Genomic DNA, 24,248 nt, shown 5'->3' on the forward strand with positions numbered 1-24,248 from the left:
ACATTTCCTTCTGTTGTTTGGTTCTGCTTTGCATTCATTTAAAATTTCTGTGGAATTTATTACAGAAGGAGGCAGCTGCTTTTGTCTGCCTGCTGTCTGTTACCTCTCTCTCTCCCCATATCTCTTTGAGGAGCCATATCCTTCTCCATTCTCTGGAGGAACCATGTCTTCTCCATTCCCTTAATTCTGAAGAGGCTTCCTGAATCCCTGACCCAGGCAGCATATAAAACATCTGAGTGGTTGGAGCCAGCCCTCCATCCCTCTGACTACAGGACAGGGTAAGGGATGCCCACTTCACCCAGGTTGGGCCAGTGAGAACCGTCCACCCAGAGCTCTTGGGGTGCTCTCAGGGGAGAGGCACTGCTTTTCGGATGGGGCTGGAGGTGGATTAGACAAAGCCCGGGGCCCTATGTGGCCATCCTTGCCCTCCTGCACCCTGGCTTCATCCTCAGGCATATCCTTCATGTGGTAATAAAGAAAAGAGATGGGGAAAGAGGGAGAGAAGGGAGTATTTGGTGGTATTTTTGAGAGGCTCTGAATTCCCTGAATGAATCCATGCTTGAACTGTATCCTGGACTCCCCTATTAGGTTCGCTCACAGCTTCACTGTTTTTGCTTAAACTGGTTTGAATTGCCTATCAATTGCATCAGAACTTTAAGAAAAAGATACAAAAACTCATAACAAAGCATTTGTCTGGGCAGCCCCGGTGGCGCAGACATTTAGCACTGCCTTCAGCCCAGGGCGTGATCCTGGAGACCCTGGATCGAGTCCCACGTCAGGCTCCCTGCATGGAGCCTGCTTCTCCCTCTGCCTGTGTCTCTGCCTCTCTCTCTCTCTCTGTGTCTCTATGAATAAATAAATAAAATCTTTAAAAAAACAAAACAAACAAACAAAGCCAAAGCATTTGTCCTTTGCTTCCTGGTGCAACAGCCTTGGTATTTTCAGGCCCATGGAAGCAAAGTGGCATCCAGTCCACATCTGCAGCAGGGAGGAGTGGGGCGGCCACGGGCTTGAGTTCCTTGCAGAAACACAGCTAGCGTATCATTCTCTGGAAGAGCCGTGTCACCTCAGGCAATCACTTCTCCATGTCTGGGCCTGAATTCCTTTACTTTAAAGGTGCCGAGTCAGAGAGAAGAGTCAAAGAACCCCCTTCAGTTGAAAACTGCAGGTTCCCAATGGCAGCCGCTGTTTCATAGCATCTCCACACATGGCTCACTTTTATATGTCAACTTTGTTATTGCACGTTTTATATCAGGGTGAGAATATTCGCCACAACAAGGACACTCATTTCTTATGTGCTGGGTTCTGTATTTGTTTGGGTAGAGTCCTATATAAGGCTGATGGACTTGGGATTTCCTTAAACAGATGTGCAATGCTAGCCTGGTAGCTTGCTTTCCTTCATGCTGCAAATCCTCGTGAAAGGTCAGAAGGGTCCCCCTGGCTCCTGTGTGGTCACTCAGGCACACTGCTTCTGTTTCTTGCTGTCCTTGTTCTCTTCTCGATTTTGTATCATTTCATGCAGTCATCTCCTGCCAGCCTCTCTCTTCCAGTATGTGCCCTTAACTCTACCAAATAGTCCCTTTCACAAACTTCACCTTCCCTTTTGCATTTCCAGATATTCTGTTCCTATCATGAGATGGCCACATATATCTCCAGAATTTATTCACCACTTATTGAACATATGTAAGGAGCCAAGTACTTTGCATATCATTTCTTTAATATTCTCTCAAACATCCTAGTAAATGGGAACTATAGATTGTGTCACTTTGGCGAACTTATATGACTTTCCTAATCCTAAATTACTTTATCTATAAATAATAGATACAGTGGATATCAGAGGTGAAACTAGAAACTTGGTTTATATTTCTCCACTACCGTGTTCCATTTTTTGAAAGGTTTTATTTATTTGGGGGGAGGAATTACTGGGAGGAGGAGCAGAGGGAGGAGAAGCAGACTCCCCACTGAGTGTGAAGCCTGATGTGGGAGTTGATCCCAGGACCCTGAGATTATGACCTGAGCTGAAGGCAGACGCTTAACTGTCTGACTCACCCAGGCACCCCACTCCCGTCTTCTTTCTAATAAAATGGCTGGTCTCCAATAATGTGTGCCAAATGCTAAGTCACATAGCCTTCAAACAAGCCAGCTGCCTTCAGAGCTCTGACTCAATGGTTCATCAATGACATCAGGCTGCCTCAGGGACTGTCACTCAACTCTCAGAATGTCTTTGGAGGGGGCAGTCAGATGAGAGAGAGAATGAAGGGAAACAAGAACTCCAGAGAAAAGAATCAAAACAAGATGCATTCCAACACAAGCAAAAGAAGCTTTACAGGACACACCCTTCTTCTTTCCACATGTCTCAAGGGAAAAAAAAAAACCCTAGGAAATATGATACTTCTAGAAAAAAACGGAAAGTGTGAGAAACAGAGATGCACAGATGATGTGATGCCTCAGATATTGGCTGGCTCTAAGTCCGGACTCTCTTCCATCCTTGAAAAGATGATAATCTGGAATTCATGGAAGATCCATATGATTTCTAGAGGAGCAACCATTGTACACGCTCAAATCTGAAGGTCTTGGATACTCATCCACCTCCCCTCCAGTTTCTCAGCAGTGCTGGGATAAGAGGCAATCCATCTCATTCTCCCACAAAGTTGCAGGTGCAGATAAGAATTTGTGGAAAACAATGGGAAGCTGAGTGCCAGAGCTGAGCAGAGTCACATGCAAATCCGAGGAACTACCTGCTGCTGGCTCTTCAATTGCAGTTCACTAGGAAACGGAGTTCAACAGGGCTTTCCAGGGCAGCTTTGTTCTTCATTACTTGCATGTGGAGAAAATTACAGGGGTGAACCTTCTGCCAAGTGAGAGAGCTCAGTTGAAAGGAGGGTGTGTGCTGGGAGGTGGGCCATGCTGTAATTTGGGGTTGTTGTTAATAAGGTTGTCATGGGAGGATCTCAAGCCATCCTTGAAGACTGGCGATCATGGAACTAGATTATGGGCTCATTCTAAGCAAATTGAAAAACTCCACATACTGGAGGGGAAAAAGCCAGTATTTATTCAGTGTCTGAGAAGAATCTTATTTTTAATCTTTCTGCCAGAAAGCACTGAGAAACCAAAATCATGCCGTTTCTAACAGGGTAACCAGACCAGGACTGATGATTTTAACTGAATGGATGATGAAGAGGAAGGGGAAGGAGAATGGGAAGAGGAAGACGACAAAGAGGAAGTATATAATAATCATCCTCACTATACAGCTTAAAGACTCCTTTGAAGGAGGAGAGGGGGAACCAGAGATGGAAGGAGGCAGGAGACACAAATGTGTATGTGCACACACACACGAGCACACACATGCGCACATACACACACAGTCTACTACTCCAGAAGGTGGCGGACATGGAGAAAAGATGGACCCTACACAGCCAGGAGAGGTCGTCTGGAGCCAATATTACTTCGTTTATTATAAACACAAATCAGGTCATCTTAGCATGATGATAATAAAGAGGATTCATGATTTGTACAAAAGTCATACCCTTTAAAAACAATATGCATAGCACATCATTGGATTCTAATGACACTCGTGATGGAAGTGAGAGAAGGAATAAATGGGTTCAACTTCCATGTATTATTCGGCAACTTGCCTTTTTCCCCTGTTAATATCTTGGACAGTTTGTCCTATAGATTTATCGAATTCATTGTAAATGCTCTACAGTGTGGAGATATATTCTGAGTAGGTTAGCCACTGCCTACAATAACCACACTTGCACGTGTTTTGTGGTGAAGCCGTAGTTAGTATCAGCAGACTGTGGATGAGAAACAGAGGACAACAGAGTCGAGGACTCCACAAATAGCCAGCACCCTCACCCTCAAGGCCATATCCTTCAGAGGGGCTCAGAGTTGCTGCTTGCGGGTGGTGAGGCCCCAGCAGGGGGTGTGGCTCAGCTGGCTGTGGAAGCTGAATGTCACCTGGGGGGGACTCACCTGCTCCAGATCTTCAGCTGACCTTTTGTTTTCTCCAGTCGGATCCTGATAGGGTAAGACAAAGAGCTCAGCGGCGGTGGGTAAGCCAGGGAGCACCGCCACCAAGATGTGCTGGCCTGGGACCCCTGTGGCCTGAGGGAGAAACAGAAGCTCATGTAAGTCCCACAGGAAGAGCTGGTGAGAACGCATGGAGTACTCAGTGGGCAGGAGGGCGGCACAGAGACACCAGGGGTGGGGTGTGCAGGTAGGCAGGCAGGCAGGATGTGAGCCTCCTGGATTGGGCCATGACGTGGGGCGAGGCAGCGGAAGCCTGTGCCAATGGCACCACCAGGGGCTAGGATACTGATTTCTCCCTCAGGGATGTGGGTGCTGCATCTCTATTTCTGCCGCAGCACAGATGGCAGATGCAAGAAGGTTAAACAGTGGCTCAAGGCCATCCAGGTAGCGTGTGGTGATGCTGAGTTTGGAACTTTGGTCTGACCACGAAGCCTTTCTTCTTAAGCAGTGCTCTACTGCCTCCCTTCGCCTGACACTTCACATGCAGGAGCCCCTATCACAGCTAACATTCTGTTTTATGGCCCTTCCAGATTTTAAACTCAGAGATTGTATCTGAATCATCCTCATTATATGCAAACCTGTTGACTCAATGACATCTGATTAAGGATTTCATCGTGAAACATCAGCAGAAAAACCCCATTGGATGAGGTAAAGGGAACTGATTTTACATCCAATTCTGTTACACAGTAAAAAGGAAGAAAACTGCAAATAAATTGGCCCCAAGTTGTACCTCTTGTAGGGTTTATTGGAGTCCTCTTGACAGTACGGTACCTCAGGGCTTAAGGAAGTAGCCAATTGTAAATGCTCATCTCAAAGACAGGGTGGGACCCTAGGAACTAGGGGCTGGCTCAGCTGCCTCCTGAGATGGGGTAAACAGGGAGCCTTTGAAGCTGGAAGGAATCGACTCGCTCTACCCTATCATACCCTGTCCTGAGAGATGTTGAGCCAAACTGTTTATTCTGCCTTTATCTGATTATGGTACACAGCAGCCTGGAAATGTTGATGAGCAGTAATTTCTAGCCTCTGGACAGCTGGTGGAAAGGTAGAGGCCCAGGGGATGTGTTCCCTAGGCTACAAATGTGAAGAGAAAGCATCCTGGAAGACGGGTCACTGCTGAGCTAATGCCTGGTGGATAAATCACCCGGGAGAATGGGGCAGCTACCTGGGAGGTCTGTAGGGACATGGATGCCTAAAACACTACAGATGGAAGGAAGGGGACTGTGGACTCATCAAGGGGTGTCAGTCATCTCTCTTGGACAGCACAGGAGAGAAACCAGTTGTCACACCAGGGACAAACAGCTCCAAGGGCAGAAGGATCTATTCTGGGGGGCCTGTAGTCTAGTAGCTGCGTCCCCTTGGGGCCATGGTGTTTAGCCACACAGAGGTGGTGGATGACGAGGCACGAAGGCAAAGGTGAGGTGGCCTTTCCGCAGAGGTGCATGAAGACGGCAGTTCTCCACCCCACAGTTCCACGTATCCCTGTTTCCCCATGTGAGAAACCAAATGATGGCCACAGACTGGAGAGGTTAGGAAACCACGAGGGTAGTCTGACTCCCGGGTTTGACCTTTAACAGTGTGGTTGTGGACAGAACAGCCGAAGTCTCCATGTTCACTTTCCTCATCTGCAAAATGGGAATGATTACAGTGGCTGCGTCATAAGCTACTTCTTCTGTGATTAAATGTGCTGAATAATACAAAGCACCGAGGAGAGGTTTGGGAATACTCTAAGTGTGAAATAAATATCAACAAAGAGCATGGCGTGAGAATGGGGAAGGCTAGCCCTTTGCCAACGGGCTGGATGTAGAGATCTGTTTTCTGAGCAGGCATTATCTGAATGCTTTTATCCCATCAGCGCTTTGTGTCACAAGGCATCATGTGCTGGGTACAGGAAACAATGTATAAAACACCCTAAATTGATTTTCCTGTTAGGCTAAGAAGATGCCCTGGGGAGAGAGAGCTCATCTCTGATTTTCTGGGTTTGTACAATAAATCTGAGCAGCTCCATGAGCAGATATTCTGTTTCTCTGCTCACTCATGAAAGTGGAGTATGTAGGGGGTGATGTGCCTAAAAGAAAGTGTTTTCTCAAACTGTCAGCGATACTTACTCAGACAGGGCTAAGCTTCACCGCCTTGGTGTTCTCCCAGAAACCACAGGGGACCATGTTTTATGTGTTCAATCCCAGTCACTGGACTCAGACCCTTCGCTTCAATTCAATACCTTCATCACTTATCGGCTGTGAGACCTAAGCAAGTTATTTAACCTCTTTGAACCTCAGTTGCTTTGCCTGCAAAATGAGGACAATAATACCTTCCTCTTGGGGCTGTGGCAGGAGAGACATGCCTTTGAAACAACTAGGACAGAGAGAGATGACTGACCATCCAGGGCTGAGTGCTCACTGCCGGCCAGGCTGGAGCCCAGGGCTGCTCTCACTAGGTATACTCACGCTGCGTCCCATCAGTCCTGGGAACAGTGGCGGATTGTACACTTGCTAGTGACCTGATCCAGAACATGCCTTGTGAAGATGACTGTCTTTCTTCTCAAGGCAGGAGGAAAGTTTCACAAGGCACAAGGGCCATGTGTTTGATCCCAGTTTCATCCCTCCACCCAGAGCATCTCGGCTGCATCTGCCCATGCAGGATTGGCCATGCAGACAGCAGGGGGTTAGCCAGACCTCCGGTGGGCTCCAGCCCTTCCCAGCAGTCTTTGCACAAGGCTCCCTCGCCATGCAGCTCTTGGAGGATAGAGAGATGTGCTCCGGCGAGAGAAGAACCTGCCTGCACTCACCTCCACCAGGGATTTTTTGATGACTCGGCTGATGTCCCTCCTCCACTCAGGGATATCAGGGTTGTAGTCGTCCAAGTTCGGAGAGAAGGAGAGGCGAAGAGATCGAAATTCCTCTGGGGATACAACAGGAGGGTGATTATGGAGAGTCCAGTGGTTTTCTCAAAAGTGTGTTACATTTTATGCAAAGCCTTACTAAAGGGCCCTTTCCCTCCACACTCGCCAAAGGGAACCTTCCAGAAGGCAAACTGGATATCCCATTTGAAATCTGCTGTCTGTCCCAGCCCTCATTTTCTAAACCAGAGCCCTAGGTCTGGCCCAGGCCTCGCTCTGCAGCCTTTCCCCACTGGTCCTAGTTCTAGACTGAGCACTCCAGGACACAAGAGCCTCGGAATGCCCCGAATACACTGCAGGTTTGTGACCTTGGCCTCTGCACACACTGTCCCCCTGTACAACACCCATCCTTCCTACCTGTATAACACCCATCCTTCCTACCTGCCCTGCACACATTATTCAAGCTCTAGTTGGAGCACTTCCCCATGGCATAATCTCTCCTGCCATGATGCAGTGTTCCTTGTTATGGCACCACTGTGTTGTGCACATACTCCCATTATCGCTGTATGATTATACCATTATTATTATATGATTACATGATTATAATTATGATGAGAGTCATTCTACTGCTATGTTTTGTTTGAATGGAGTTTTATTTCATGGAACTTTAAACTCCTTCCCTCAAAGAATTTGTTCGTTGTCTCTGTGGCCTCTGAGTCCGTCTTGGTCATCCTGAAAGTAGGATGGGATTGTCAAAGCAGAGGTCCTATGAGGAGAATATGGGAAGCCTGAGGAGCACGGAACACTGCAGCATGGAGAAGCGTTCATGACACTTATGGAAGACAGGGAGGAAGGCTTGGTAACCACCCTGTGGTGTCAGGAAGGCTCAGCAGGACTGGCTGGGGGTCTCTGTGCCCACATCAGTGACGGAGGAGTCCCCTGAGCATCAGGAATGAGTCTGCTTTCATGTCCCTGTAGCATTTAGGTCATTAGCTGGGATCAGCACATGGGAGGAGTGGCCTTGGCCCAAGCAGAGCGATGGGTTTCAGAGCCCAGCCCAGTACCAGTCAGGTCATGTCACTGCCCTAAAATCTGCTAGTGGCTCCACATGGCTTTCAGAATAAAAGCTCAGCTTCCTAACCACAGCTTTCCTAGTCCACATAAGCTGGGCCAGATTTTCTCTGCTACCTCACATCTTGAGGTTCCTGGGTGTAGCACGACCATATCCATCCCCATGCTCTTCCGTGCTGCCGTGTTCCTTCCCGTGTTAGTGCATTTCCACTTTCCCAGATACAGCACAGTCAGCTCCTTCTCATCATCATTCAGTCTCTCCCGGGAGAAACCTCTGCCACTAGCAACCTGAGTTATCCTCCCTTCTGCTACGTCAGACGCCCTTCATCATATGACCCTATCTGTTATCTTCATACTTCTTGCCACTTAACTGATTTTGTCTTTAATGTCTGTCTCCCACACGGGAATAAAAGGTCAATGAGGCCAGGAAGACCATGTTCCTGGCCCCGTGAGATGGTGCCCAGCACATGGTAGGTTTTTGATCATTATCTAGTCATTTAATTAAGAAGTTTGTTAAATAAATAAATACACAAGTTACACTGGAGGCTCTCTGTAATTTATGCATTTACTTATTCAACAAACATTTCTTTCTTGTTTTAAGCATGTCCTCATGCTTCAGTAGGGGCTCAGTGACATCGGCAATGCTGATTATACATTCGGGAAACATAATAGCCCACTTGCGCATTTCCTAACAACGCTAAAGACGTATCAGACACAGGCTTTGAAGACTCTTAAATTATAAGGAGCGTATTATGGCAGTTAGCCTATTTCAAAGGTATATTTTTCGAAGCTTGACTATTTTATGAGATACTGGTCACCTGTGTGAATATCACCGCTTTGGTTCTGGTGGAGAATAATGAAATGCATCTTACTTAGCAGCATGGTCAATGGGAGCACAAAGGTATCACCCACTCAGCCCTAACTTTTCACTTTAAAGATATAAACCAATGTCACTTTCCCTTTCCCTGAACCTCTTACTAAATCATAGAAACTTCACTACAAGGGAAGCTGTTTATCTTAATAAAAAAAAGAAAGAGAGAGAAAAACCATGCAGCTCTCTCTGTAATAACTTAGCATGCCCAATAGCAGGACACAGGCGTGCTATACCTATGTTTACTCAACAAACAGGGGATACATGTGGGAACACTGAAAAAGGTAAACACCAGTGATAAATAAATACATAAATACACACACACATGAAGAGTTGAGCCTTGAACAATGTGGGGGTTAGGATGCCATCCCTCACCCCAGTAGTTGAAAATCCACATTTAACTTTTGACTCTCCAAAAGCTTACCTACCAATACCATACTGTTGACCAGGAGACATAATGATAACATAAACAGTCAATTAACACATATTTTCTATGTTATGCTTCATATACAGTATTCTTACAGTACACTTAGCTAGAGAAAATAAAATGTTATTAAGAAAACCATAAGGAAGAGAAAATATATTTATAGTACTGTACCAAAAACATATTTATATATAATTTATAATTATAATTTATAATTTATATATAATATATATTTTAAAATATATATATTTTATATATATGTATATATATACTTACCAAAAAAAATCCATGTATAAACGATCCTTAAAGTTCAAACCTGTGTTATTCAAGGGCCAACTCTGTGTGTGCATTTGCAACTGCTGAGGCAGATGAATTCTCACATTTACATTTTCTTTTTTTGTATTTAAGAGCAAACTTTGCCGTAAAGCAAAGGAAGAAAATGATACAAACTAGATTTTCTTTCCTACAGTCTGTTTTGTGGGTTTGAGTGGACAATGTTTCCCCTGCCTGTGATGGCCTCACTGTTCCCCTCAGCTTAACTAAATTTTAGACAAGTTTCTTCCTGACTGCAGGTCTCTTACCTCCCTTTACTTATAGCATTTACTTTAGAAAACCTGCAATTGTAAATTCCTTCCCTGTTCTTTTGAGATACACATCTTCTCCAACCCAGGAACATCTTTCTCAGGGACCTGGGAGCCACCTTTTTGAAAAGTAACCATTGAGGGCTACTGGGTGGCTCAGTGGGTTAAGTGTCTGCCTTCCACTCCAGTCGTGATCTTGGGGTCTTGGGACAGAGCCCCATGTAGAGCTCTCTACTTAGCAGGGAGTCTGCTTCTCCCTCTCCCTCTGCCTCTGTGCTCTTCCCCTTTCTCTCTCTCAAATAAATAAAATCCTCCCCTCCCCAACAAAAAAGAAATGTAACCATTAAGAAAGAGAGAAAATTAGTATGGAGGTTCCTCAAAAAATTGTAAATAGAACTACCTATTATTTAAGAACTCCATTTCTGAGTATTTACTAAAAATAAACAAAAATGCTAACTTGAAAAGATATCTTCACCCCATGTTCGTTTCAGCATTATTTACAATAGTCAATATATGGAAATGACCTAATTATCCATAGACAGATGAATGGATAAAGAAAGTATGGTATATACATAGAGTGGAATGTTATTCAGCCATAATGAAAAGAAATCCTGCCATTGGGTGACAACATGGAGGAACCCTAAGGGTACTGTGCAAAGTGGAATAAATCAGACAGAGAAAGACAAATACTGTATGATCTCACTTACATGTGGAATCTAAAAACAAAAGCAAAACCAAAATCTCAGATACAGAGGACTGATGGTTGCTAGAGGTGGGGGTGGAAGGCAGGCAAAATGGGTGAAGGGATCAAAAGGTACAAACCTCTGGATATAAAATAATAAGTCATGGGGATATAATATACAGCATGGTGACTATAATTATTAAGGCTGGATTGTATATTTGAAATTGTTAAGAGAGTAGATCTTAAAACTTATCATCATAAGGAATAAAAGAATTGTAACTACATATGGTGCTGGAGGTTCACTAGACTTGTGATTATTTCACAATATCTACAAATACTGAATCATTATGTTGTACACTTGAGACTAATATAATGTTATATGTTGATTGTATCTCAATAAAAGAGTAAGATTGATATACTACTGTCATGTATGCTAGAAAGGGAGTGGAGGGGAAGGAGATAGGACCTCTGTCTTCTAGAGGGTAGGTGCCTAATTTCCATAAGCACCAATTAACAAACACAGATGATCTAATCACATTGATAATCCCCTCACTCCCATATTCCTCCAGTACTTTTCCACTAGGTCATCCCAGGGTTTAAAAATATTCCTGACTTTGGGAGTCCTGGGTGGCTCAGTGGTTGAGAGTCTGCCTTTGGCTCAGTGTGTAATCCTGGTCCAGGGATCGACTCCAGCATCAGGCTCCCTGCAGGAGCCTGCTTCTCCCTCTGTCTCTGTCTCTGCCTCTCCCTCTGCGTCATGAATAAATAAATAAAATCTTTAGAAAACTATTCCTGACTTTTGTTTTAGTTGAGATCAATCTTGCCTGTTTAACTCTGTGTGATATAATTTGTCTTTAATAGGTCACACATGTCATTAAGATTTTCCAGTAATACATAGGAAACTCTGACACTTCATCTGACTGAAGACAAATTGACGATGTTTGCTCAGAAATTTGGTTTTAGGAGGGAAGACCACTTCCTTGCTTAAGCTTTGGATGAAGAAACTGTTTTTTTAGTGAAGGTAACTCATCTGATAGAGAGTGATCCACTCTTGGAGGACACCTTTCAAGACATTTTAGGAAGAGCAGTAACTAAGCCTGGTGAGGGAGCAAGGTCGTTAGAAATATTACCTCTGGATTCAATTCTAAGGTTCTATTTGTTTATTACAGTTATCTCACATTTTCTCATTTGTAAAATAAGAGTAAATATAGCATATTTCTCATATAAGTCTGCTCAGAGGATTCAATAAGACGTCCTATTTATCAAGTGTTTAGAACAGATGCTGATAAGGCCTTTGTCAATGTTAATTTCTACCACTACCATCACTGTTACTACCAGAGCTGTCACTGAAGAGCAGAATGACTTGAAAGCAGTGATTTCCCACTTCTGGGCTACAATCTCCTATCTGTGAAATGATGGGATGGGCCAGATAAGCCCCCAAACCTTCTGGGTTTAATGTTCTCTCCATGGTTCTGATGAGGTGACTGATAGGTTTAATCAAGAGGGCATGTGTTGGGAATCATCGGTCAGTGCCTGTCAGTGACACCCAGGATATCCAGGAAGGAGAGCCTCACATGGAACAGACATGAGAGCTGGTTAGTGGGGTAATTTCAGAGCATGGGGCCTGTGTCTAGATGGACCGTGTGAGGAGCCCAGCTCCACCATATATGAGCTGGGGCAAGTTGCCTGCCCCACCGAAGTAAGGAGAGGAATAACATCACCTACCCTATGCTAGGGTTGCTGAGAGGATTCAGGTGCATTCCCAAAGCACAGAAAGGAGATGGGGAAGGAAAGAGAAGCGAAAGCTCTCTTCCATTCTGGCCACCTGGCTGAGAGGTCTCCTCACTGATGGGACCTTGTGAGGAAAACCAGAGCCCTGGTTTGCTTTCACTTACTGTTTGGGCTTATGGAGCCTCTTGTAGGGGGCCCGGGTGGGGGATGGGGCAGGAGGAGGTAGGAGGGAGGAGATATTGTGAATGTAACACTTGGCATGGGAGGAACATTGTCCTCAAACTTGTTCAAAGTTGCTTACAAATTACATTTTGAATTTGAAGGTCACGTTGGCAGAATGAGAAATGAAAAAGCAGAACCTGCATCAAGGATTTTGCGACTGGGGCAACTGATTATTTGGACCACTGGCTAGTTTGTCTCTGTCTCAGTCTCTGTCTCATCCTTCCTCCTTTTACTCTTTCTCTGCACAGCATTCATCTTTCTTATATTAAATTCTTGTTGTTTTTTTTTTTAACTTTTCCATGATGCGTAATTTTACATTCTTACTATCCACTAATAATACTCAGTGCAAACTTATCTTCCTGGGCAGGGAAAAATTACCAAAATGAGATCCAATTTGTATAAACTGCTCTTAATCCCTCATTTTCAGCTGGGGATCCTACCTTTCCACTTTGGTAAATTTTCATTTTGTGCAATACTGACTATATTTAACTTCCCCCACTGATTAGAAGATTTCTGTGTAGTTGTTCTTTCAAACTCATATCCCATCTCTGGCAATATGTGACATCTGCTTATTTGGGGCCTCCATCGCTTTTAATCCAGCAGGGTTTGTTTGTCTGTTTTGTGTGTGTGTGTGTGTGTGTGTGTGTGTGTGTGTGTGAGATACATATTTGAGGAAGAGATTTTCAGGATATTTAGATACTGAGAGATTCTTCTTAATAATCAAGACTCTTAAAAGTTGAACTTAAAAAAAAAAGCCTCAATATCAACTCTTTTTTTTTATAATGGGTTTTAGTTATTCGAACACCATAAAAATACTAATGGAATGAAGTAGCTTTACCCGTAATGAAACTCATTCTGCCCCACTTCAGGTGAGTGAGGGTAGAGTTGCCCTATGTGCACCTGAGCCACTTGCAGAAAACAAACTTATAAATGCTCTCGGGGTCTTGTGACCATAATTGTGCTGGTGAACCACATCTCTCCCAGAGGGCGAGACCAGACCTGACTCGGCTCTTTCTCCACTATTCTCCGTTCTCTGGGTAGAGGCCTGGTGGCTTCTGGTACCCTACAAGCACATCGCCTCATCTGAGCTTGGGTCCAACCAGGGCTTGATGCACAGGGGCACTCACCATACACTGCGATGGTCTTTGTGTCTTGCAGGATGGCATTCCCAGCGGACACCTGCACTGTGATGGTGTTCATCCCTTCAGAAGTAAACTTGAATGATATGCTTCCTTCCAGGGTGATCAGAGGCTAAAATAGGTGAGGGTATACAGAGTGAGTGGACAACCGTTCAGTTCCAGAAGAGATAGCCACTAGCTTGGAGCCACCAACAAGCCAGTTAAATTGGCACAGGATTTTCCTGGTGTGTCTCAGTGCAACTGGCTCCATCTGAGCTTCCCCATCAACTCCAGTCCAGGCCAGAAAGGAGCTATGAGAGCCATGACCCCACATGACTCTGCCCATCCCTTGTGAATGTGACACCTTTCTTCTGGTGTCATCCTGATTCAGGGCTGCTGAGATTGATAGGTCTTGCTCACTGGTGGGATAGATCTCATACTCAAATCAGATGAAAACAGGTAGTTCATATTAACCCAGATTTAAGCAAATCTTAAGATTTAAGAAAATCTATAGGCTTCCAGTCGTTCATCTCCAGGGTTTACTATTCATAGAAAATGACAATGGAACACAGCAACCATGCACACCAAGAATGTTCTAGTTGGACTGGAGTGGCCTTGTGTGGCTTGGCCCCTCTGAGAAGCCCTATCAGCAGTTTCTGGAAGTAGCTGCTATGGAAACAAGTACTAATTGGATAGTGGTTTGAGGGCTGGAAAAAAAAAAAAAAAACCCACAACAATTTGGAGTAGTGCCTGTAATATAATCGGACACTGGGGTCCTGGAGGAAAAGATAATTAGCCTATTGACCTCCCTCAACTCATTCCCCATAAACATTTCTTTCCTCTCTTTTCTTAATTAATTTTAAAATCCAAATTCATGTAACTCCCTATATGGCAGAGGGAAGACTAAAGCCCAGCACAAGACATAAGAAGTCTACTCAACATAATCTGTTGAGAATTTGGTTTTCTCCTGTAAGGTCAAAAAACATTTAAAAAGGAGACACAGGAGAAAGTTCTTTAGTATATTCACCTCCTAGCACTAGATTTTAGGCAAATAACTTAGATTTCTCTTCTGTCACTGTAGGTAGTGGGCCCAATGTGGGCCAAATTTATATGCATAATTTCAGAAGAAATAATAAGGAAGCCTTCTTTTTAGAGGAGTTAAATTAGCAGTAGAGGTGAAGAGTTTCCTTCCTCTGCCAGGCATGTAGCAGGTTTGGCATCAGAAGAGATTTCATCTCTGGGCCTGTGCAAAATTATGTCTCTAGTTAAAGCCAACACTCAGCTCTGGGGTAGAAAAAGATTTGTATCAGAAGAAGATGCACTGTATTTGAAGAGCAAAGTCACCAAGTTCAAGAGAGCAGCTCTGCTGGAGAAAGATGAAGCCTTCTAATCCTGAGCAACTCCTGTAAGTGCCCTTTGTGGGGGCTTTAGACTGGACCGCCTGAACTGATATATAGAAGCAAACTAATCCCTGAGAATGGAGGAAATTCAAAACAGAGCTTGCGGCCTGGTAGGAGGGCAAGAAAAATCCCCATAGGTATGGGAAGGCCTCGGATCTGGCCTCCACATGAAGCAGTCGAATGAGGCAGGAGGAAACCACTTCATGTCTGTCCGCCTGACTTTTTTATCTGCACAATGAGGGACTTAGAGTAAATAAGATTTAAGGCCTCTGCTGGTTTTAGAGTTGCTGCTGACTTTTGCTCATGGGGCATGTTTTGGGAAAACATAAAGGGTGAAGTTGAGAGAAAGGAGAGGCCACATGAGGAGGGCCGCACGGGGGCTGGGTTGTAATAAACAAGTCTTTGTTGCTTTTGACCATCTGGTATCCACTGGCTTTTTTCCTTTTGAGGACCATTTCTTAGTCCATGTGGTTCCAAGGAGGCTGACTTCAACACCTCTTCTTCCACCCAGCCCTGGGAAGGCGAGATCACTAATGCTCCATTCTGGGACTTCTTTTCAAACTTCTGTTAAAGCCAGTTTATGTTCTCTGCTCAGCTGTGAGAGTATAAAGCTCAGGCTGCTGCTAAGGGTCTTTGCAAAGGGAAGTCCAACTGGAGAAGAAGGCGAACATAGAGGAAGGCAGAGATGAGGCGTAGAGGTGGCGTGGTGAGACGGGGACAGAGGGATAAAAGGAACACACGGATGAGACTACTGGAGCACTATGAGCCTGCTGTCCCCGAAGCTAGGACTACCCCTAGACTCCTGAGTTCCATAGTCACTTTCACTTCCTTTATTTCCTCAGCCAGTTTGAGCTGAGGTGCCAAGGGATCCTGTGTGGAAGGCTGACCTACCTCGGTGTTGTTTCCGTACCACCACACGTAAGTGAGGGTGCCCACTTGGCTGGGCCACAGCACTGCCGTCGCGTTGACCTCTTTGTTCTTTGTGGTGACAAAGGGAAGAGACAGGTGTACATGCTCCAGGGGACCTGAGGCATAAGAGAAAAGACGAGGCATAGAGAAGGAAGAGCTTTCTCTGCTTCACCTTTCCTGCTCTGAAGAGAATACATATTCATTCTGGAAGTCTCCAAAACATCAGTCATACTCCCTATGGAAGGTGCCAAGGGGCTTTCCCTACCTTAGAAAAAAGATATAATGTGACCCATTGTGTCTCAATATTTTCTATTTACTGATCTTTCTTCTAGGCCTAAAACTTGAGTTATTTATGTGTGAAACTTAAAATAAAATACGAGTAATTTATGAAGTCCTCAAATGAACAGGCATAATATGAGAATTCAAAGGAAGATATGAAGTGTTTCCAAGAGGTCAAACCCATGGTGGTAAACCAGGATGATGAAAACCTCATGGACTGGATGTGGTGACAGCAGGAGCTGGTGGCAGTGGTGGTTACAGCAACAAATCCCCAAACCATTTTAGATGTAATTATTCTTGAGGCTTTGTTGGCATTGTAAAGATCTATATATGTGTAAATCTGTATTTTTATGTATGAGAGCATGTGTGAGTGTCCCTCTGCATGAGTATATGTAACACTACCTGGTTCAAACTGTTTGGTGTTGAGTTCAGCTTGTCCAGGACCACATATGTGTGAGCAAGGAGAGGCAGCTCTGTGGTTCTCAGATGTATTCAACTAAAAAAGGGGATGATTCTACCTATGGAGGCCCATTAGACAGAAGCCTTAATCAGATGCCCAAACCCACAAAGCTATGAGTACCCTCTTCACAGAAAACCAGTAGGGCTCTTCCTCTGACCCCTGGTCTTCCCTTTGAGCTGCTTCTCCCAGGCAAAATGCAGTTTCCTTTGAGGTGAATGTGGCAAAATTCTGTCATCCCATCATTATTCCATGAAGTGGAGAAGAAAGTGATAGCTTTCCATCTGATTTAATCACCACTTAACGTGTTTCCAAGGGTATATACTTTGGTCTTTTTTTCCCACCATATACTCAGCATTGTGCTGAGTAATATCATCCACACCCTGGCCTTCAACTATAAAGGACATGCTTAGAACTCAAAAACCACCTACTTAACTCGGGACTCAATTAGAAGCCAGATGTTGAATAATGAATAAGAAATTCATTATTTCCCCCGCATTCTGTATTCTCCATATCTTGATGAATGAAACCAATATTTATCCAGGGGACCAACCCAGAAGCAGAAAGTCAATCTGGATTCCTTATTCCTTGTCATCCAGTCTATGTTGGGAATCAATAACTTGGTTTCATAAATATCTCTCAGTTAGAGTTCCCCTCACCATCTCCACTCCTTCCCTGGCTCATGCAGCTGGGCTGTCATGACCCGCACAGATCTTCCTGCCTCCAACCTGCCCCCACACTAATAATCCACCCTCTGGCTACGTGTTCAGTGCCTGCATTCCTAAGTAATAGATAAGCTGCACCAACTGCCAGGGTCCTCAGCACCCGGAATAAAACATACACTCCAGGGTGAGAGTAGAGCAAGTGCAAAGACCTTGAGGGGGAGATGGTTCTCCATGTTTGCAGAAGAGAAGAGAGCCTAAGTGACTGCAGTAGAGAGATGGAGGGAAACAGAGGGAGCCAATGAGATCTAAGAGAGATTCAGGACACAGAGCATGTTGTTTTGTAGGCTCTGAAGTATGCATATGTGTGTTTGTCTGAGTAGACACATTATACGTTCATACGATATATGGTGATGACTATGTACCTTTTCATACCACAAAGTGTTGTGAGAGTGATGTTTCTAGAAAGCCAAGTTGATCAGACTACTCACTTGTTCAAAATTAAAATTCCCATTACCTAATAATGATGACGATAGTTAACACATACTGATCTAAAATTTGTGAGACAGAGAACACAGGCTGCAAACTTTTGGAGGGTAAGAGTTTCTCCTATCTTTGGGTATAAAAAGATTAGAAGAGTTCCTGAGATGTAGCAGATAATCGAATGTTTGTTGGGTAGATGATAAAATTTCTCATTTCTGCTTTTGTCTGTGCTTCTCGCTCTTCATCGAATTAGAGGCTTGGTGACCAGCATACAGAACAGAATTGATTTTCTGGCTTATAAGCCATATGATAAGAAGTAGTTGCTCATAAGTCAGAACGGTTCAATGTACTAATAAAAGGGCAGCATTTACTGAGTGATGACCGTGTACCACATATTCTGCTAATGACTCTTTTTACTCTCATTTGCTCCTCACAACAACCTCATGAAGTAGGCACTACTATCGCTTCCATTTAGAGAAGAACAAACAGAGGAAAATGACTTTCCCAAGGTCATGAAGCTAGGAAACATCAATTCCAGGGTGTGAGCCAAAGTAGTTTGATTTTAAAGCCCATGCTCTGGCCAGCTGACAAATGCTCAAAAAGATCTTTCCCATCTTCACAAAAGAGCTATTGAGAGTCAGTATCTACCGATCACTTAAATACATGCCAGGCATTAGCAAATGCACTTTACACATGCTCTCATTTCTTACATGGCTCTTGCTGTTCCCTATCACTCGGTCTGCTCCAGCAGGCTATGCCCTGTTCTCCCCTGCAGTCTTGGCTTAGACACCTCTCTGAGGGCACCTGCCAGCCTTCAGTCTCCGCTCCAGTGACCAGGCTTCTGGAATGTCCTTCCTGTCTCCCCTGATCTGAGTGAATGACTCCGCTAGAATGCAAGGACTAGATAAGCTCTCTTAGACATGCCAGTTCCATTCTAAAGGGGTTCAGCATTTTTGTCTCTCTCACATTAGTATTTAATATTTTTTTAAAGTCAGTCAGAACATCAAAATAAGAATGGTGCCGGTGTGTCCTGTTAATAACAAAAATGGGATCTTTTCAGTGAAATGTGGTCATTAATTCATTCAATAGTTTTGGAGTGTTGCCACATGTCGGGCATCATTCTAGGTGCTCGAGACACCTGGTACTTGGTGGAGGTTATGTATTATTGAGGGAGGGAGGCAGGCACTGAACACATAGAGCAGAGGTAGGTGCTATTTTTGTCTCTCAGGAGGAATGACATTTGAGCAGTGACCTGAATAAACTGAAGGAGTTCACCACATACTACCTGTGATGCTCCAGGATGAGGGTAGAGCAAGTGCAAAGATCTTGCAGAGGAAGTTTGAACAGCAAGAAAGCCCCAGTGGCTGCAGGGGAGAAATGGAGGGAAAGAGTGGAAGCCAATGAGATCTAAGAAGGATTCAGGACATACAGCATATCGGCTTGTAGGCCCTGGAGGATGCATATGTGTGCTCGTATGAATTCATTCTTGCATGTTTGTACATTACACGTTCATTCAAATATGTGCGATTTACTTTTCATATTCTCACCTTGTCCTCTTGTAGTCATTTAATTTTCATGTGTTTAACACACCTAGTTCCTACTGCCCAAAAGCCTATCTTTTAAGCATCTCTTCTATGTGCAGAAGGTGCAGTCTGCACTAAGTGAGTTGTGGAAGTGGAACTCCAGCCCCTGAAGGCCCTCAGCTGGCTGGCTGCACTAAATCCAGAGCTGAACAAGCCAGCAGATGTGGCTCCATCAGACAGGTGCCTGTGATGCACAAAAGGGACGGCAGGTGGCGCTGCATCACTCCATATGAATCTTCCTGGCTAGGTGGGTGAGGGAACTGGGAAAATACTTGTGTGAATTGGGTCTCCCTCCTCTTTTCTTGTTTAGCCTTAATGTGCTACAGGATGCAGCTGATGTTTGTGAGGCTGAACATTGTGTGTGTGTGTGTGTGTGTGTGTGTGTGTGCGTGCACACGTGTATGCACACACGTAATGATTGCTCTGGACTGTAATGACTGCTCTGCCATTTGTTTTGGAGACTTCCTTTGACCACCAAATTAAATATTGTGTATGCGTTACATTGCTGATTGTCTGAAATGTTTAAGAGCGTCTAGAAGAAATAAAAGTAGTTCAAAGAATAAAGATGAGGTCCTAAAGCAGAGTTCCTTAAACTTCAACATACATAAGGATTATACTAAACTGTTCAAGGCAGATTATGATGCATACTTCTAGGAATTCCCATTCAGCAGGTCTGGGAGAAGGCACAGGACACTACATTTTTATCATGTGATTCTGGGGCAGGGGACTCATTAAACCACACTTTACAAAACTCAAGTCTGACATTCTCTGGCCAATATAATAATCATATGAAAAGTTGTAAAGCCACAAAAATTGATCAAGAAAATGATCCATTTACCGTAAGATAGGAACAGAAAGACATCTACCTATGTAGAGAGGTAGTTGGAGAGAAGAGATGGGAAGAACTAGAAAATCCGTATAATCTTTTTTTTTTTTTTTTAATCTCCCATTCTGCAAATTTGCATAGTTTTCAGTGACTTTTTTCTGCAAGACTTGCTGAGGTGGGGTGGCTTTCTGAGCAGAAATCTGCATGTCCTCTAAATTCTACCTCCTGCCCCGCCAGCCAAAGGCAACACTGGCTGCACCACATGTCTCCTTAGTTTGCAAACTAGCAGAGCACAGTAAATCCTATCCCCAAGGACTTTCCAAATGTCAGGCTACAACAGATTACCCAGCCTCCCAGTGAGAAAGGCCGGCCCACTCCTGGAAACATTAGAGCTGGCACATCATCTCCATTTGTTTCTGATAACCTTTGCAAACCCATATTAAAAAACAAAACCAAAACTAAAAAACCCTCTGATTTGGAACGAAGTCACTTTTCTGACCTGGAGAGTACAGAGAGAGCATGCCATCAAGTCAGGCATTGGGGGTGAATTGCAGCAAAAGGGAAGGGGTATTGGTGAGAGAGGCAGAGGGCAGGCTTGACAAAGGGAACCAAGAACTGCTGCTTAGAACCCACTAAATAGAAACACACATGTTATTTTGTGATGGTGGAAAAGCAAGCTTTACTAGTTGACAGATCACAGCATATTTTGCTGGAAAGAACCTTTGAGAAACAAGATGTGTGTTCCTCACATGCCAGGGGAGAAAACCTAAGCTCAGAGAAATGGAGTGAGTTGGCTGGGAGTCCAGGCCAGCATCTGTACCTAACAACTCCCATTCAATTGAGTGTTTGTTTTTTTCTAAAAAGACCACCCAAACCCCTCTCCCCCCACACTGTGGCACCAAAAGTTGCCATGATCCTCTTCAGGTTTGAGGTCTGGGGGAATGTTGATCAATTATAGTCTTGTTCTGACTCCCTGTAAGTGTAAAACAGTGTCAAAGAGAAAGTACTTCTCCAATCTTTGCTTTCTCCATCTGAAAGACATGCTTGTCATGGTAGAGGTGTCAGGTGAGGCAAAGGAGTCCTGCTTTGATACAGTTAGTACAAAAGAGTTAATTCTTAGGCCCAAAGTTAGGCTTAGGAAGGGGTTCCATTATATGAAGTATGCTTATCCAAACACTTAACCTAAGATGAGGCTAACAAAATTAAAATCGGAACACAAAACTTTCCATTATAGATCATCTGCTACTAGGGTGAAAGTCAAACTGCCGAGCCACTCAACTAGGCTAATGAGGAAAAAAAAAAAACAAGAACAAAGAGCTTTATTTCTTTTAGAAGTCCTGGCTTCAGCAACCTCCGATCTTTGTGCTGTTTTCCTTCCCAGGGGTGAGCAAACCTAGCAGAGGGCCAGGGTAGAGAACTAGCCCTCAAGGGATATGATCATTTTTCCAGGTGAGGAAGAATCCAAAGGGTGACCAGGAGGGCAAGGTGTGGATGATCTATGGGAGAGCCTGAGAAACAGAGACCAAAAAGCTGCTGAATTTGAAATCAGTATTCACATACAGTTAGAGTGTGGAAGATGTTTCATACATATGCAAGATATGGAGCAAAATCACCGTAATTCTTCAGGAGAGCAGCTCTCAAACAAAAATCCCCCTTGTAGAATAAGTCAGGATATGACAGGCTGCTATGCTAGGTAGGTGGCCATTCTCAGCCAATGTACTGGCGTTTATGTTGTTAGTTTTGCTACCAATAACCAACGTTGGTGATGTATTTCTGAGAGATTTGCTGACTGTTACTTAGTAAGGAAGATTATTTCTTAGAAAGAGACAACTCCAGAAAGTCCATACAGGTCAGCCCTGGAGGTGAGGGTAGCCATGGTGTCAGCAGGAAGGGAGCCTATGAAATGTGCCCCTGAACCTATGTAGCTGTATAGCAAGTTGCTCATGCTCCTTTAGGACAATCTGCAAAGTGGAGGGGACAAGGCTGTTGGAGATAAGTACTGTCACTGACAACAACCTTAGTGATCAAGAGACAGGCAAACCTGAATCTAAAGCCTGGCTTTGTAGGCTGCAATTTCCTTTTTTTTTTTTTTTTTTTTTTCAATTTCAAATATATTATTCAAGCCCTCTGATGCCCACTGTTCTGGGTAAATGAGGGTTTCTAATAGTGCCTTCTTCATCAGGTTATTTTGAAAAGTGAAATCATACAGGTAAAGAGCTTGCTTAGCTTAAGGCCCAGCACATAGTAATTGCTTAATAAACATTAGCTGAAAAGACGCAGGAGGAACCATGCAGGTTGGGAATCTTGTGAGGATTTGCTTAAACCTAAAGAAGGGAGGATGTGTTTCTTCAAAGCACCTTTGTCATGAATGTGTGGGAGAGAAAGACGAAGAATCACTAATACTGCCGGAATTGTCGGTAATGAACAATTGCTCAGGGACTCCCTAAATAGTCTTGTCCTCCCACTGGACCACCGTAGCTTAAGAAAAAAAGATTCTAGTTGGTATGTTCTATACTCAGTTCAGTGTGCAAGATGCAGGTAAGAGGCATGGAATATGGCCCAGCCTTAATCCTCTTGGTCTAGAATTTAGAATTAATTTGGACAAGGCCATTCATAGAAGGAGCTACTTTCATTTTAGAAGGCCAGCACCCTATCCATTAGGTCACTGGGGCTTCACACAGCTACTTTTATTTTAAAGCAAAGCATTTCTGTAGCAACTGAAACAAGTCCTAAGCCTGTTTGGGGACATTCACACACCTGCCACAAGAGGCATTTGTGGCACACAGTTGTACTACACAGAACTTAGAAGCTGTCACAATCTCCCCATATTTAGTACATCTTTACATTCCTTGATGGGACAAACACTTCAACACTTCTTGGAATTACTTCTAAATGCAGCTCTTTCCCTCTCTCAACATCACCTTCCCTCTAACACCAAACATAACATATAAAAAAAAAAACAACAACAGGAAATACTTTACAAAAAGGAGCAAAAGTCTTTAGAAGTGTTATAAACAGTGAGATGTATCATGAAAAGAGAAGAATAACTAGATGGGTAGAAATTCCATCACTTGCGCTAATTCTCATTGTATTAGATTGAGCCATATGTGAAAATTGTTTTCAAATGGTTTTGATTAAGAAAAAAAAAGGCAAATTCACATGCAATCAGAGAGCTCAGCAAGCTGCTCTGGCCCAGCCCCCAGACCCAGGTATGCAGTCTCGGAGGCCCCTGGAAAAGGCACAGTATGTACAGCGTGCATAATTTCAAGCAACACAAATTCTAGGATTATTCAAGTTCCACTCCCTGACTTTCTTTGTACTTTCTCCCTGCTTGGCTCTCTTCTTCTCCTTCCCCATCTCCTTAGAGATAACTGGTGAGCTGCTTCTAGACATGAAACTTTGGGTTATACTTTAAAAGGATGCAATATTTTAAATATGTCATAAACCAACAACAGTAATAACATACAAGTTACATGTAAGTACAGGACGGCGCTGTCAGAGCCCAGACTGTTGTCCACCTGCACGGTCACTCGGAAAATGCCCACGTTGTGATAGACGTGTTTGATCCCATCTTCCATGGAGCTGAGGTTGACATAAGACACTGCGATGCCATCACCAAAATCCACTTGGATGAGTGTCCTCTGGACGTCACCCTGAAAAACAGCCCACCATCAGAGAAGGGGAGTTGGTGCTGGCTGCCTCCCTCCAGAGGCTGGGGCTTGTTCTGCTCCCTGGCTCAGGGCTAAAGGCAGACTCTGGCTCCCTCCGACAGCTGGGAGCATCTGTCTGCCTCTGATAGAATCTCTGTGACAGTCCCTGGCAGACAGGAGCTCACCAAGATGGATGTTCTCCAAACGTGAAGGGCACCGACATCCGAAAGTTTCAAGGTTTGGAAAACTAAGTGTTTGATAATCAGCTCCAATTTGATATTCAATTTCCCTGAGGCATCTGTTTATACTGTTATCATTCACATGAATAAAAGGTGTCCACACACAGCTTTAGAGATTAAGCTTCCCTTACATGGTCATAGACCCCTTCCCATATATTCAGGACCCCTGAATCCCATTCTTATTTCTGGTTC

At 44.1% G+C, this 24,248-nt stretch overlaps 1 protein-coding gene across 5 annotated transcripts in view; it reads right to left on the reverse strand.

Moving 5' to 3' along the window:
• Window positions 1–24,248, reverse strand: part of SORCS1 (sortilin related VPS10 domain containing receptor 1) — a 514,957-nt gene that overhangs the window by 37,215 nt on the left and 453,494 nt on the right. For all 5 annotated transcript variants that reach the window (XM_025467149.3, XM_025467148.2, XM_025467150.2 and 2 more), the window contains exons 19-23: window positions 23,634–23,820; window positions 15,860–15,993; window positions 13,578–13,701; window positions 6,818–6,930; window positions 3,976–4,107 (exon numbers count right to left, since the gene is read on the reverse strand). In XM_025467149.3, the coding sequence (XP_025322934.1) occupies window positions 3,976–4,107; window positions 6,818–6,930; window positions 13,578–13,701; window positions 15,860–15,993; window positions 23,634–23,820 (690 nt within the window). The remainder of the gene's footprint in view (window positions 1–3,975; window positions 4,108–6,817; window positions 6,931–13,577; window positions 13,702–15,859; window positions 15,994–23,633; window positions 23,821–24,248) is intronic.

This window comes from Canis lupus, chromosome 28 (assembly GCF_003254725.2).
Source record: "Canis lupus dingo isolate Sandy chromosome 28, ASM325472v2, whole genome shotgun sequence".
Lineage (NCBI taxonomy): Eukaryota > Metazoa > Chordata > Mammalia > Carnivora > Canidae > Canis > Canis lupus.